At 28.3% G+C, this 17,494-nt stretch overlaps 1 protein-coding gene across 1 annotated transcript in view; it reads left to right on the plus strand.

The window, feature by feature from the left end:
• Nucleotides 1-17,494, plus strand: part of LOC106462548 (fibrillin-1-like) — a gene marked incomplete at its 5' end in the record, with an annotated part of 157,590 nt that overhangs the window by 57,312 nt on the left and 82,784 nt on the right. Inside the window, 14 exons of the mRNA XM_022389848.1 lie at nt 2,019-2,081; nt 2,882-2,998; nt 3,300-3,419; nt 4,002-4,091; nt 4,461-4,580; nt 6,092-6,154; nt 6,357-6,473; nt 6,927-6,998; nt 12,147-12,209; nt 13,173-13,238; nt 13,579-13,659; nt 15,434-15,559; nt 16,182-16,244; nt 16,646-16,885. Of these exons, the coding sequence (XP_022245556.1) occupies nt 2,019-2,081; nt 2,882-2,998; nt 3,300-3,419; nt 4,002-4,091; nt 4,461-4,580; nt 6,092-6,154; nt 6,357-6,473; nt 6,927-6,998; nt 12,147-12,209; nt 13,173-13,238; nt 13,579-13,659; nt 15,434-15,559; nt 16,182-16,244; nt 16,646-16,885 (1,401 nt within the window). The remainder of the gene's footprint in view (nt 1-2,018; nt 2,082-2,881; nt 2,999-3,299; nt 3,420-4,001; nt 4,092-4,460; nt 4,581-6,091; nt 6,155-6,356; nt 6,474-6,926; nt 6,999-12,146; nt 12,210-13,172; nt 13,239-13,578; nt 13,660-15,433; nt 15,560-16,181; nt 16,245-16,645; nt 16,886-17,494) is intronic.

Here is a 17,494-nt window from a genome sequence, read left to right on the forward strand (position 1 = left end):
CAACGTCTTATATATACAAGACTAACACATATCTAGTAGTCTCCCGATAATTCATGAAAGTTCGAGAGAAGGAGTGGCGTGATACTAGTCTCGTGACCTCGCTGACGCAACAATATAAACAATAACAACTTCATTCAGTTGAGAGTAGGGCAGTGGTGTTCTGCTGGCATAGATGACGAGATGTCCTTGAAATGGATGCTCCATCTTTGGATCTAGGGGGCACATCCCTTCTTTTACCCACATTAGGATGTGCTCCTCAAATTTGTCTACCCGGATCAGTCTAACCATTTCCACATCTGGGCAAAGAGTATACCTGGTGCAGAAGTGGTGTGGTCCTCCACGTTTTGTTCTCTTATTATAGGGTTCCTTCTTGAAGATGTCCTTCAGATGCTTTTGAAGGATGCTTCTATTTTTTCTCTTGCACCAGTTCCTCCACCTATTCAGTGTGGGATTCTAACTATGTGCGTGAATGGAAGTAAGGTACCCTGTCAGAAGTTAGGATTTTCTTACACTGAAAATATATTTCTGTAAAATATTTAATAATAAATTAATACTTGTTTCTGACTTACCATTTGAGTTTTCTGTTTCAAGTAGTTGTTGTCATAGTAAGAAGACACTTAAAACTATATTATTTATTGATACTAAATATGCTAAGTATGAAAAATTTAAAACCTGCCCTTACATACAAAGTATTACAATGTTATAGTAAAACAATAATTAAAACATTTTACTATGTAAAAAAAATATTGTAATGGAGTGGTATGAAAATAAACCTATGGCTGTAACATAATAACATCATCCTGCTGTGGTAAATTCCTGTGACTGTCATCAGAATACTGCATAAGCATTGTGGTAATAGTATGGTAAAAACTATGATCATATAAAAACATGTTGGTACCATTTTTGCACTAAGTGCTTACTTTCAAGGCAATCAGTATAAACACTCAAAGTCCATAACTTGCAGATTCAGAATTCAGTCATTCTGCAATAAATTTTTAAGAATGTTTATTTTGTGACTATAAATAATAACACTATTAGACACAAAATGTTGCTTCCATAGTTCGTGTATGTGTTATTGCTCATATTATAAAACAAATAATCAAATAATTTAAAGAAATACTTTTTTAAAGTTTTGATCTACATATAAACTTTAATTGATATACAGTCAGAAACAGTGTACATTATATTCTCTTCCAATTAGCTGTTGTGACTTTTCACTTAATCAACCCATTAGGAGTTTCAAACTAAATATGTCTAAATGAAATGTGCTAAAGAATTTCAGATATATTTTGTTTCCAAAAGTCATTGTCTTCTTTAATATCAGAACTCTTCAACATCCAAAAATGTATATGAAATAATAGTTAATTACAGTTTTAACAGTCCAATACAACATGATGTGGTCTAAACTAATTTATTGCACTGCATACCATAAATATTTGATACATTAATTAATGTATAAAAATATGAGACAATGAATTTTCTGCACAATAGACCAAAATACATAACTTGTTGTGCACAACTTATCCTCTATACTGAATCTGTAACAAATGATGTTGAATAACCATTTGTAATGGAGATAATATACATACACTAGTACAAATATAACCACAATATACCAACTTATCATTGTTTTTAATATGAGGTTAAATAATGGTAAATAGACAGTACTATGCTATACTATAGTATAGTGCGAGTTTATGTTGGATTTATTAAACTATACTATATTATGACATTTATAATTTTTTGATGATTGTCTGGATTCATTCTAAGACATTTTGTTCCAGCTTCTTCATATTCCAAATAATTATTTTTTTCCTTTGTTTTGTTTTATTAACAATATTTCATTATTTTACTTTTTTGTGTAAAAAAATTTGAAGTTCCAATTTTATAAGTATTTCTATGCAAATCAGTTTATATTTCTTAATTGTATTGTAAAATATGCCAGAATATTTTATAATTTTTGTTAAGAATTTAGATTATGAATTGTAATTCATCACAAAATTTCATCATCTTTCTAGTTGACTGCCTTCATGATTTAGACTGTGCTGCTGATCACTACTGTTTAAACTTTAAATGTAAAAGTAAGTTTATTTTTCCTAATTCTTGTGAAATACTAAAAAACTAATTATTGATATACATTTGATTTGACCAGTTTTCTTATGAAAAAAGGTGTTTCAAGTAAATGGTTACATTGAAACTTGATCCCTAATCTATTAAAATTTTATTAAATTATTACTTTATATTCATAACTGAAAAAACATTTAAAACTAACATTATCCATTTGCAGCAAATTTTGGAGCCAAAAATATATTAAATAAAATTAAGAACAGGTTTTATTAAAACAGGAAATTTGAGATGTTTTCACATTATCTTTATGGTTAGCATAAAAAACTAAACATAAAATGATTAAGCCAACATATACTACTATTTTCAAACTAATTAAATCATTAGTGTATGTATATATTTAAGTAAGTGAATATAAAAATTAATTTTTTTGAAATGAATTTTCATAAAAATGTAAATATCATTTAGCAACATTCACTTATAATTAGATATATTGACTTAAGCTCCTATAAATATGATATTTGACTGCATTGTTTTTTGTTCTTTCTTATCCTTCTTCTTGACAATGTTATTGTACATGAAAGTTTTAAAATTTACAACTATAATATTTACATTGGGTAAATTATATTAAAGAGAAATGAGAGAGAAAAAAATTTAAACCATGAAAGACTGTTTTAAATATGTTTCTTGAAACTGATTGCAAATACTTGTTTTATTTTGAATAATTTCCAATTTGATTTATTTGTTTGCATGTTCAACATTTAAAAGTATGAATACTCCATGTTAAAAAATCATACTTTTTATTCTCTCAACGCAGGTCCATGTAATAATACTGTTAACTGTGGACCTCAAGGGACTTGTGTGGTCAGAAATCATCAGGCAATGTGTCGATGCCAAACTGGTTATGAGAATAACAATCAACTGACATGCATTGGTCAGTAATTTACATATTACTAAAATAAAGCATAAAGAATTGCTGATCTGTAAATAGAAATTTAACAATCAAATTTTTTTGATGGAATGTTGAATATTAAAATTCTAAGTTTATGTAATTTTTAAATTAACAAAGAAGTAATGGTATTGACTGTTAAAACATATTGTTCAGTGAAGAAAATGCCAATAATGATTAAAAATTAATGAGAAAGATATTTATATACTGTTAACAATATTTAAGTTCTTTTGAATCCTAAATATGTGTACTTATTTAGCTATCATTTAAAATATATTTTCATAAGATAAAAACGAATGCCAGCTGAACCCATGCCATTCCACTGCCATTTGTGAGAATGTACCAGGGAGCTATATATGCAAATGTCCTGTTGGACTTGTGGGGAATCCAAAAATCCCTCCAGGATGTAAGTATCACACGCTTCATAGCTTTTCAAAATAACCACTAACTTTGTGAAGAATTTGTTTTCCTATAACTATATATGTACAAAAATTGACTATAAAGACTTGGGATTTTTAGAGTTGTAAACTGAATTATTTATGTTGCAAAAATAACATTTAATCATCAAGTTTACAACTAATATATACAAGGAAAATATATAATATCTAAGCTGCAATTATAAATAAAAAATTAATTTTGTGAAATATTTAAAGGTAAAGTTTTGAATTCACTGAAAATTAAAAAATTTCCACTACCCCTTTTTTTAAAATATAAATCGTACATATATATATTAGCAAGGTATTATATTTTTACTTATTGAAAGATATACTAGTCACAAGTTTTTAACAAATATTTGATTTAATTCTGAATTTTTTTAAATTTTATTAGCATATTACAGAAGCCTTTGTAAAAGTATTTATTAAGATAAGAAAGTTTTTTTTGTTTAAATATAAAAAAAACAGAATTGTCTATATTTTTTTCTTTTACTGTGATCTACCATATATTTCTTACTATATATCAGCCAGCTACAACATTAATCTAATTGTAGGTCATGATCCCAACATTTGTTACAATGGAAACAGTGACTGCCTAGACACAGCTGCTTGTGTATTGGTTGAAGGAGTACCTTACTGTAAAGGTAACACTTGTTATGAATAAGTAGAAGGATAATAGCAATGTGTTTTAATATTTCTTTTCATAGAAGTTTCCATAATGATGTAAATTATTAGGTTTTTCAAAATGCTTGAGTATTTTTTCAAAAATATGTATATTTGAGGAACACAAAACGTTTAAGTAAATATCTGGCCATACTGAAGTAATTTTGTAAGTACAGTAGATTTGCATAATCTCCTTCTTCCAAGTCTGATGACAAATTAGAAATTACTCTGAAACAACCAAATCTATGTCTCAATATACAAGATGTATTCTTCTCAAAACATATAAATATGTTGTTTTTAATTAATCAAGTTTTTATTACAGAAAATTGTTTATCAATGTTTTACTACAGATCCTTGTGATGATCCAACATCATGTGGTGCTAATGCTAGTTGTAAAGCAGTCAATCACCAATCTGTTTGCTCTTGTTCTTTTGGCTTCACAGGAAATCCAGAAATCCGCTGTATGAAAGGTGAGGTTTTAAGAGTTAATTTTGGTGTATTTCCTTTTTCTTGAAAAATGTTTTAATTGTTTTTTTAACTCAGAAAACTTCCATTATGCTAGTTAATTTGTACTAAAAATATATTTCTAATTAGGTTAATTTTTGTGAACACTTAAAGTGTTGGAAATAATTATGGAAATGCACAGGTAGTACACATGCATGAGTCACAAACTATATAGTTAGTTTGTGATTAGTAAACTACATTATTACAAAAAGTACAAAAGAAAAGCAAGTAATTTGTATATTCCACTAGTACTTTGTATTTGCTTTAAGCAAAGTTTTAAACTTTGTTCTTATGCTGCCATAAATTATCAATGTATGATCATGAAATATTGTTTTAAATGTCTTGTATTATTCTCTATACAATTAAGTTAAAATTTTTGGTTTACATTTGACCTTCTCAGATTTCATATGAGTCCATATGGCCTTAAAAATATTCATATTGGAATTTTTTGGTGGCCAAGCCATGGTTTAAAATGATCTAGTCTAGCTCTCTTTCCTTCCAGACATCATTTTGCCACATTTACTTCATGCTGGGGATCAATGTTTTGCTTAAAGATGAATCCCTGCCCAAAAGCTTTATTCCTGAAGGATTAACATGATAGATGAGCAATCAGGGTGCCATCAAGTTTGTGTAGATTTCCAACACCATTGGCTAAAATGCAGCCTTCACAGCATGCTTCATTTTTGCTATATTTATATTAATAATGATACCATCCTGCAGTTTTGCTTATCCCATTGTTTGAAGTCTGATTCCAATTTCTGCTGTTTGGTTTGGTTATCACTCCTAAGCAACGACTTTTAAGCAGCTACACTTGTAAAGAGGCCACTCTATGCTAATGTATATTTTACTATTCAAGGTAAAATTCACACGTTTAATTTCAGCTAGCTCATTAGTAGGATCTCTACTGTATTGTTCTGTATCATTTAAAGAGCATACCCTGATATACTTAATATCACTTTTGAAGAACTTGGGCATCTCTATACCAACTTTGTCTATTATTAACAGGACTAGTTTCAAGTACACCCTTCAGAGTTTTTATACAACTCCTACTAAAAAAATTAATTTTGCATCATTTTGTTACTTGGAATAACCTTAACTGGCCAAAGCTTTGATTTATACACATTTGTTATGTGGATTTTCTGCCCTGGGAGACAGGAATGCTTTGACCAAACTACTGCTGGAAAAAGTATGACTGTACTTTTGTATGCACGATGCTGATATAGCACTTCAACTGATTGGTTGTATGACATTCACTCGGAGTGGCAGAACAGTTCCATAATATTTGCACCCATTTTTTTCACTGTTTATGTGACTATTTTTGTTAATCATTTTCTCTTACAGTTAAACATTTAGCTTTCATATATGTATTGTTATTTTTAACAAATATCAGACCATTATGTGAGGATATATACATACATGTGTTTATGTGTGTGTATGTACAGTGTAGCATTAAATACTTTTGTGTTTGTTTTGTTAGTGGAATGCATTAAGAGCCAAGAGTGTCATAATGATGAAGTTTGTCTACGACATCGGTGTGTTGGTGAGTTACTTTTGCCTGATTTATAGATTATTATACTTGGAAAAATTGTGTTGAATAGGAAATCATTAAAAACATTTGGGAGACATGGTTGGTAAAATCTTACAGATTTGCAAAAATTATTTTTTCCTGTTTATACTTAATAGAATTATGACTGCAAGTAGTGAGCATTTGTATTCTGATGTAACTTTTTAAAATTTAACAGATGCCTGTCTTGGTCAAACAGTCTGTGGTGAAAATACCATTTGTATTGCACAAGACCACAGCAGCATTTGTAGATGTCAAAATGGATATTATGGAGATCCTGTTGTTGGCTGCAGAGGTAATTTGTTTTCCTACTGTATTAGTAAGAACTGGGTAATTTAATGTTTTTCCTTCTGTTAGAAAGAAATGGTAACTTATTTACTTTCCTTCCCTATTAACATGAACTGAGTAATTTGATTGTTGTGCATTTTTCCTACTCTCTTAGTAAGAACTAGGTATTTTAATGGTTTTCCTACTCAGCTAGAATTTATTCATTATTTAATTCTTTTCTTACTCTATTGGTATAAAGCAATGAAAGAATTTTGAGAATTATGAAAGAAAGGTTTTATTAATTATTTCTAAAATTATAATTTTTACCTCTGATATTTGAATCTGAAATAAACATCAGTAGAAATATTTACTTTGTTAATAACATTAGTTGATGAATGATATACTGTTTAGAATATTTACCACCTGAAAACAAACACCGTGCTAATTTATATCTGTTCTGATTTTCAAATTTTTCTTATAGAAATTATACAATGTATTGAAGATCAAGACTGCCCTAGTGGGGAGTTCTGTTATAATGGTGGAGTATGCAGAGGTAATCTTGTTTTTAGATAGTCTTCTGTATCACTTATTCAGTTATATATCTGTGTGTGAGACATAAATGTCATATAAGTAATATTAATGAAATATCTTACCTCACAAAGTTATTTACATATTTTATAAAAACTATATTATTATTATCTATAAACTATAATTTGTACCATTAAGTTCATGAAATCCAAATAATATAAAAAAACTAGATTTGCTCGACCCTTTTAAAAAAATGATGGGTTGGAGTTTTGTGAAAACAAAACAGAGTCCCCTGCCCTTCCTTAAGCCAGCTTTGCTCACCAAACTTTCCTTTCATCATAAAAGAAAATCAATCACACATTGAGAAAATAAAAACAATTATCAAATACACTTTCAAAAAATCAACAAGAATGATGCAACTTAAATTAAAAATGACTCAAATATGAGGATTACACAAAAACACAAATTAACAATTGGCTTTTATATATATATGTGTGTGTGTGTATATCTTTTAGATTTTAATCAGTGGAAAAAGAGTAGCGTCACATCTAAGTTCACGACTCATATAAATTTATGAAAATCATATAACATTTATTTAAGTTATTTTTTATACTTTTCATTTTATTCTCCACATTATGACTAATTCAAGGATCTTTATATGTCATCTCTAATGTTCAAAAGCATTTTCAAAGAAATTGGAAAAGTTTTTCAGCATATTTTGTTATTTCAAGATATTTATCGGTAATTTTTTTCTATTCATGTTGTAACTTTTCACATGTAACAAAATATGAAACATTTTCACAAAACAGAAATGCATTTTTTTAAGACTTATCATTTTCATTATTCAAAGCATAAAGAACTGTATAAAGATAATTCTAACCACTGTATTTAGAATTATGAGAGATAAAATTTAATAAAACAAAAAAGTCATTTCAGAAGAAAGGCTTTTTCAGATAAAGCAAACATTCATTGAGGATTTGAATGTATGTTAATTGAGTGCTTGTATACTTTTTAATGCTTCATTCTGTTGTTGATGTTGTAGCTTCTATTTTTCACATTGTAGCTCTGCTTTTTTTCAGTGTTCAGTTGAAATTAAAGATAAACATATATTAATTATTTTAACTGAAAATAAAATATCTTTCATCCATTCCTATCCAATCCTCCATTTTTTTCACCAAGTCCATCCATCCGTATCACCTTTACTAAGACTGCCAATAAAAGATAATGTAATAAACATGGTGTCCCAGAAGTCTGTACCCATAGGGAAAAATGTTTTTAATTTATTTTTAATCTATTTATTGTTCAAATTGCATGCCATTAACAGCCATATGCATATACTTTCTTGGTATACTGTGCCATCAGGATATTTTCTTTCTTGAAATATGTACAACTGACATTAGAAATGTGTTTGTTTAACTTTAAGAATATAATGTCTATTTTCCGTTTGAGTCCAGACTTCTGTATATATAACAAAACTTACTTGTCATCTTCTCAAGCTCTTCCTTTTTTTCTTGTGACAATCTTTGATCAGCTGAACTATCTTCTTGCAATAATAACGGTTTTTGTCCTCTTTTTCTTGATGTTGACAGTTTGTCTCCAAAATTAAAATTAGATAGTTTGCTATATTAAAACTGAAAAAAAAAATTTTTTTTCATTTAGCCACATAGGACATTCGGACACAGAGGACATTTAGTCATACGTCATTTAGCTACACAGGCCAAAATACATACATCCAAATACATTTATTAATAAACTGGTGCTTGATTTAGCTGATTTTGATTCTCACTGATCAATCAAATACTTCATTATATGTGACATTTCTCGTGAATACTTTTTTGTCTTGTAATAAATTTCCTTGGTTATTATTCTCAACAACAAATACCTTCAAATTATTATCTAATCTTCTTGTTGTCAATGCTACATACAGCTGTCTGTGAGCAAACACTGCTTCTGGCAAAAATACTCCTAAATGGTCAAGAGTTTGTCCTTATGGTTTATTCACCATTATAACAAAAGCTGCAATTAGTGGAAACTGTCAGCTTTTCAACATAAAAGGCAACTTTGTTTCACTTGGGGCCAGATCAGTTCATGGAATAAAAATTCGTTACCTTTGTTCCTTCCAGTTAAAATCTCAGCATCTGTAAAAATCGTCAAATAACCCTTTCACAATTAGCCTTGTTCTATTACACACGTTTTGGGTTTAATTTTCTTATCAACATAAGTAACGAGCCAACTTTCAACTTTAATTTGTGTGATGACATTCTAGAAGGTGTCTGTGCAATCAAAACTTCAACAAGAAGTTCATCAAGTTTTCAAGTTCATCATTAATTATCGAACCTGCACTTTTATACAACTTCACATTACCTGGAATAAGCTTCAAACTTCATTGTTCAGCATCAACACATCCTTGCTCTTTGTAGTAATTATGATTTCCTTTTGTAATGCTTGTTCATTTCTGATATCAATTGAACTTGTGTAAATTTCTGTAATAATACATTCTTTTGCAATCATATTTTCAGGAATTTCCACAACATCACTGGTTAATCCATATGCATTTGTAATTTTCCATCTCCAATTTTTATAACCCCTCCATCGTCCTTCTTTTCTCATATTTATTGATAGTTTCAGTAACTCAAAACTTCTCCATATAAATGAACTTTTAATGCAGGCTGCAATAAATTTCTGTTTTTGATGATCTCAGTACAACTGGAAGGGTTCATTGAAAATGACTGCCTAATAATATTGCTTTTCTTCAAAAAGGCCCATTGTTCTGCATTATTTCTTTCAACAGAAGATCAATACATCTCAAAGCATGATTTGTTATCAAAACTGCACCTCTACATTTTGGGCTTTTTCTGATGGTACTTTCATGTATGATGTAGATGTTTCTAGTACTGATACTGGAAGCTTCAAACTGCTATGCAATGTCCTTCCTCCTTTTAACAAATCTGCAGCTATTCCATTAGTAGAAAATGGTAAAACAACTTGTTCTTCCCATCTTACATAGCACATTAATGTGTTGTATAAACACATTTTTCCTGATTCTCCTTGTCCATCCAAAAAATAGCAACATTTTTCAACATCTTCATTTTCCAAAGTATTCACAATTTTCAGTTCATGTGTAATCAAGGTACTTTCAACATCCTGTAAAACCTTTCTTTTTGTCACCGTTTTAAAAAAAAATTTTGATAATCTTCAGTCATATCTACACAAAATCTCTTACATACCAATAATACATTCGTTGATTTTTTAAACACACAAATAAAAACAAATGTTTAACTGTAGTTAAAATATTTTTGGGGCATGCTACTTCTTTAAATGTAGGATAAACTATTCCATTCACTGTATAAATATCATCAAAACTTGTTGCACCTCAAGTTTTTAAAAGTATCCACATTTCTTCATGTGCACTAACATATCTCACATCCAAATAATTTGCAACTTCACCGTGAATTACTGCTTGATTCTGACTAATCACAACACTTGTGCAGTTGGAGCCTGAGTACACATGCTTGAAAAAATATACTTCACTGATTTTATGGATATGAAATCTTCACTATTTATGTGCACACTGTACTTAAGACTCAAATATTTATTATACGGAACTCTATATCTATTATCAACAGTATAATTTTATCTTCTTTTATTTTATTTTTACCTTCTTTTATACAATGGATAGCCATCTACATTTGCTACTGTCTCATTTCTAAAATCTTTTGGAAACGTCTTTGTACATTTGAATTCAAACATCCACACAGTCCATGTATCATACATCTTGTCATTATTTCAAACAAACGTACTTCAGCTTCTGGGTCTGTTATTTCTGCATATACTATTTTATCTATCATTTCTGCATCTCGTATTTTATCTTCTTCTCTCAAAATCAAAATGTGTGCATGTGGTATTCCTCTCTTCTGAAATTTTATTTTATGTACATAAGCTACTGATTTTATAAAACATCCTACAATGCAGCAAGCATAATTTTTAACAGTTTTGCAACTTAATCAGGTCTATCAGATGGTTCCTGTCCAGAAAATAGGTTTTCTTGAATTTCAGACCAATTTGGATTGCACATCATCATCATTATAAAAAAAAGAGTAAATCTTCTATCCTTACAAATAATAGTCTTTGCATTATGGTATCCTGTAATTGGATATGTTTTGTTAACATGACATTGTTGCACTACAATAAATAAAATTTAGAAAAAGCCCTAAATTACAATAAATATGAAAATCTTTTTTTCTTACCTTGAAATTTGTTTGTCAAAAAAATTGTCATCCTCTGATTACTTTTTATAGGTATGACATTAATGGTTCATTACTTTATTGGCACACCAAACATTTTAATGATTTCATTCTTTATAACTTGAGATTTTAAATTTTTAACAAGTTTTTAATGTATTACCAAAAAATAGACACTGCCTGTTATATATATATATATATTGGAACAGTTATCTGGGGTAGTAATAAACAACTCTAGGCAGTTGGAGTCCAAGGCCTCACTAACATAATCTTATCACCCATAATGTTCCAGCAGAAATTGTTGAAGTATACCTGATTTATCTTTTCATGAGGTGGTCTTACTCAACTGGCTTTGTGTTAAGCAGATTTCATAAATCCATCAATATTTCACGTCAGAACATATTTTGTAATAATGTCATATAACCTAAAAATTATGGTTTAAATGCTGAAAGAAGATGCAGCAACAAAAACTAATAATTCGAAATGTCTATGTCTAGTTAAGTATATGCATAAACTAAAATATAAATTGATCTAAATACGTGGAATTCAAGCCATCCATCGTGAACATTCGAAGCATTATATACATATTAAAGACAACAATATTAAGTCATAGTATTGTTGCTAAGAAACACAGATGAACTACACAACTGGCTTTTATATATATTAGAAGATTTATTTCTAGAACGAATATGACTTTGGTCACTGGTGTGATCATTCTCAAGTACACAAGTTTTAATGGTAAAAAAGGTTTTAGGTACTTGTGTACTTGAGAATGATTGCACCTGTGATTGAAATGTTGTGCCTGTTCTAAAAGAAAAATCTTCCTTACTGTAAAAGCTGTAACTTGTAATAAAATAATACATTGAATACATTTATTGTTTCAAAAAAATTTTATGTCTCAGCTTTTCTTTCTTTATGCTAACTTACTACAGTGACATGTAACTCCAATCGAGACTGTGGACCTAATGAGCGTTGTGCTGAAGGAAAATGTATAAGTAAGTAAATATTTCAGATAACTGAAGTATTTAATAATTTGTAGAAAAAATAGTATCTTGTAAATATCTTAAAATAAATATAGAAACTAATAAGGATTAAATTATCAGGCAGAAATTTGTTAGAAAGTATGTTTTCTGCTTTGTACATAACATTTATTTTCTTCAGCATATAGAATAGAATTATAAGTGTAAACAAAATATGTTAAAATTGAATGAGTAATTATGTAAAATATACGACAAATTTGTTAAAGACAATTTCTGGTGAATAAAACATAGGCTATATACATATTTTTAGCCTATAGAGCCTGATAATATCAAATATAACTACTGATATTGTAATATCATACTATTTTACATTTTCTAATCAAAATAGGATTCAAGCAGTATGCATTTAGCATTTCATTATAACTTAATTTTGTAAAATAATTAGCGTTGTTCATTACCAGTTTGATTTTGTTTTGTTAGGATTAGGTAGTTTGCTCTGATTGATAGTTAATATTAATAGTCCTAATATGACAGTAAGTTTAAATAGTAGCATAGAATGATGATGCAATATGTAATTAGCATTAAAATTCTAAACTAACCAAAATATATTATATCAATTAACTATATAAAAATTGAAATACTAAAAGCTATACGTAAAAAGAAACATGCACAAGAATCAACAGAATTATTATTGGCATTTTAATATAATGAAGATTTAATTCAAATGTTAGAAGTTAGAAATGTTAACTAAACAAAAACAAGAAAAACCTGGTGTTAATATGTTTTAGTCAAGTTAATTCTTTATCTAAATTCATATTTACTTTAGAATTTATTATTTCATTTAAAACTTCTGTGAATGTTTCATCTTGATTTGTAAAAACACACAGTTCAGTTTATTAAACAATATAAATGTCAATAAATATAGTGACCAAGTGATTTCTAGCTGCTGATTTACATTAATATAATTAATTCCATCAGCTATATGCCAAGGTAACAGTGAATGTCCTGAAGGTCAAGCTTGTGTTGATGAAAAGTGCACCAACGGTACAGAATTTATTATATTTTCTCTTATGTATTTATGTTTTTTTGATTTTGAGATATACTTATAATAAAATCTGTAAGTTAATTTTAAAAGTATTATAAGTTTATGCAATATATTTAAATGCTGTAAGTGATTGAAAGTTGAAAGTTTTGGATAAGTAAAATATCAAATATCATTCCAGATATTCTCAGTAGCTAAAATGTGTAGATGAAAATAAAATATGAAAGATATAAGTTTGTATTGATTAATGATATGACATATAACTATTTCTTATTCAAATAAAATGTATTTATTTTATAATCACAAAATAATATATATATATAACTATTTATTCATTCACAGTTGATAGATGTAGCTCCAATGCTGATTGTGAGTTCACTGAGGTTTGTCGCACAAATAGCAAAGGCTATGATGAATGTCAAGGTGAGCCTCTCTTGTATTCTGTCTTTGCTTTAGTTTAAGGTATTATAACGATTATCAATGTTTATATTATTATTTAAGTCTATGTTAATTTTTTATTATGATTACTAATTGTAGTAAATGTGTAGATTCTTAAGGGAAGTTAAAACTAATACATCATGTACAAAATTGTATTTACATATATACAAAACAAATCATAGTAGTCTCAATTTGTATGCACTACCAACTTGATGTTTTTAGGATTTATTTCTGTTAATTTTCTCAGCACAAAATAATATTGAGATTCTTTCTTTTTTGTATTTAACATTATAGAAGGAAGTCTAAAACCATTTCTTTAGTACAATGACCTGAATGTGTAGATATACTGATGGTCGTAAACAATAGAGATTAAATATTATTTTCAAAATATCATTAACTTATCACATTAAAAACCTGTCAAAAATACTATATTTTATCATTTTCTTTAATGTGATTTACCTACCTTCTTAATTCTATATGTTTTTCGTTACTAAGATGTATAATAGCCTATTTTTTGCTTTTAAAAATGGCCAAGGAATCTAAAGCTTTTGTTAGTTCATGTTTATATATGTTATAGCTACTGTTTTTCAAATGGTATAATACTATATTTTGTTCTTTATCAATAAAGTTCTGAAACTGTCCAGTCATTAAGGTATTTTCAGCCTATCATAAATATGATAAATTCAAAAAATATTGCTCTTAAACTTCTCACATATTTTCTGTGAAAATTCAATTAACTAAATTAAGTTATTAGATGCTCGTTTTCTTGTGTCATCATTATTATTAATTACAGAAAATTGACAAAAAGGTTGCAGTATGTCCTTATTAGGTCCTGTTAGTAACTGAAGAGAAAAGCTTTTTAAAATTTCTTTCTTCATTGTTTCTTACTAAATTTACTCTACTTAATTTCAGTGTAAATCTCCCTTTTCATATTATTTCTTCTAATTTGATCTGTAGTTGAAATTCTTATATTAGAGGTAGAAACTAAATAGCTCATTGAAAGAATTCAGTCATTTGAATATTTTCTGCATATTAGTCCCATCATGCTTATAGGTTCATTGTTATTATCTAAACTCATTGTTTTTATTTTTAATCATAACAGTTTTTTAATGTAAATTTTTTCCTTATCTTTTTTAGATTTGACATAGATTGTTTAAACAAAATATTTTTTTACCATCATACACCATATAAGTTAGTATTGTAAATATGTTTATGTACCTTAAATTACCTATGCAAATCTTTAAGTAAGCTTAATAAATATAAGTTTGACTTCTGATATGCTTTCAACTAGTTATTACTCATCTTTATTTTTGACTTTATAAAATGAGTAATAGATAAGTAAGATTTAGTATTTTATCAACAATATTTTCAGCTTCATTGTTTTGTTAATTACGTGCAAAATATTTGTTTTATAAAGAAGACAAAAGTTAATTTTATCTGTCTTAATATCTTATTGTTTGATTTTTTTTAATATTCCACTAGTTCACCCAGTGCTTGTTTGTATTTAAATTTTTTACTTCCATCTGGAAAGAAAACATAAACTTTATTGTTCTGTTAATTACATGCAAAACATTTGTTTTGTAGGCAGGAGTGGATTGCAATTAAAGGACCAGTCTGGGCAATATTTTATTTTATTTGAAAGAAAACATAAGCAAGGATTATCTTTAACTAAATGAAAGATATAAGAATGTGTATAGAATATATATATATTCTCTGGTTCAATACAACATTGTAAACATTTTAATTTTACCCTTTCTAGATCCTTGTGCCACAGAACTTTGTGGACGCAATGCTGTTTGTGTAACTCAGGACCGTTCTGCTATCTGCAAGTGTCCACCCAACTTTGTTGGGAACCCACTAGATGATATCATTGGCTGTCAGAAAGGTAGAGTCAAGTTTCTGTATATGTCAACAATATAAAGAAATACCTAATTACGTTAACCATTATTAGATCCAGAAACAGCCACAAACTGACAAACTATCAAAAAACAATATAGTAGTAACTTTCAGAGCTGTATGTTTAAGGGTAATTTAATTTTTTACTAAACAAATTTTAGTTTTATCTTTTCACTATATAATTGCTTGTTTAAAAAAGTGTTATCAAATGTTTGTTTTTCACTTTCATCACATAACCATGAATAATACTGAATAAATGAAACAGTTATAGATAAATTTATTTAAACTGATTTTGCTTTAGTGAAACAATTCTGTAGTATTGATCAGTATAATTGAAACCTAGTGCATTTGAATTACTATAGTACGTATGAAAGATTAATCATTGAAGTTTAAATAGTCACTATAAAGCTTACTATACAACATTCTTATAGGTTTAAATATTTGTAATTATTAGATTTTGTTGAATTATCATTAACATGGAAAATTGTTGACAATTGAAACTAAATTATATGTGTTACTGTTGGTTAAGATGTGAAATCATTTGACAGTTGTACAATACATGTTACATATGGAAATATGTCAAAAGGTTTATGTGTCCTTTTCCTCTACAGCTGACTGTATCACACATGAACATTGTAAACAAGATAAAGTTTGTCAAAACAGCTCATGTGTTGGTAAGAAGAAATTTCAAAAGCTTTACATGAAAGAAAGAGTATTGGCTCACCATAACACTTTTTACCTAATTCAAGCTTTTAATCATTTAATATTTTAAATGTTAATAAGAAATGTCAAATACAACTTTTAACCAGCATACATGTATTTCCTTAAAAATGTTAAGAAATATTTAAAATTCCATATAAATGGTTTACTTTAACTCTGAGAAATTTTGGTGATTATCTAACTTTTGGAATCGAGCTAATATTCTAAGTCTACAAATCCTCTTGTTTTTTGCTTTTCAACATTACAAAACCTTATAAAGAAAGCTCTATCTTCTATTTTGCTCGAGAAGTACGTTTGATACTTTTAGATGTATGTTGAAAAGTCTTGGACTATTAATATGTTACATATTTTATAGATCCTTGCAGTCTTCACCCACTCTGTGGAGAAAATGCTTATTGTATCTCTCAGAGTCATGCAGCAATTTGCCGATGTCGTAATGGTTATGAAGGTGACCCATTGTCTGGCTGCCAAATGATTGACCACTGTATCAAACGCCCATGTCACCCAACAGCAATCTGTGAAAACCGTTTTGGAGGTTATGAATGTCAGTGTCCACCAGACAAGAGTATAGGAAACCCATATAACCATCCTGGGTGTAAGTTATATCAAGCCCTTCATTGATACTGTTTTGCTAACACTATTTTGTTAGCTTGAGTTTTATAATATTGTTTCTGAAGTAATCACTCAGTGAAACCTAGGTATATTTTATCTTCATTTTACATAAATATATGTTTATTGTAAAAGAAGCAAAATGTCTTTTAAAGTAATTTATAGAAAGAAAACAAAAAGCAAAAAAGATCATTCACTAAATTATTATTTGCAACTTCAATATTAAAATATGTAGCTCATTCTCAATATTAATGAGTGATTCTTAGCTTCAACTATGGTTTCTGATATCTTCAAAATATCAGCTAGCTTCTGATAAGCAAATAGAAGTGTGAAAATTGATTTGGATAATGCTTATAATTTATGTTGTTAATATTAGGATTGATGAACCAGACAAACAATCATCAGTATTGCAAAAAACACTACCTCACTATTAATCAAGTTAAAGTAAAGAAATAACTATTTACAAACACACTATTAATAAATATTACCACGAGAAGTGGAAAAAAGCTTCTGAACACCCCTGGTTGCCCTCAAACACGTTGAGGTTGAAAGGACATAACCAAATTACCACCCAGAGTATAAGTAAGTAAGTAAA

This window comes from Limulus polyphemus, unplaced genomic scaffold (genome assembly GCF_000517525.1).
Source record: "Limulus polyphemus unplaced genomic scaffold, Limulus_polyphemus-2.1.2 Scaffold1196, whole genome shotgun sequence".
NCBI lineage: Eukaryota > Metazoa > Arthropoda > Merostomata > Xiphosura > Limulidae > Limulus > Limulus polyphemus.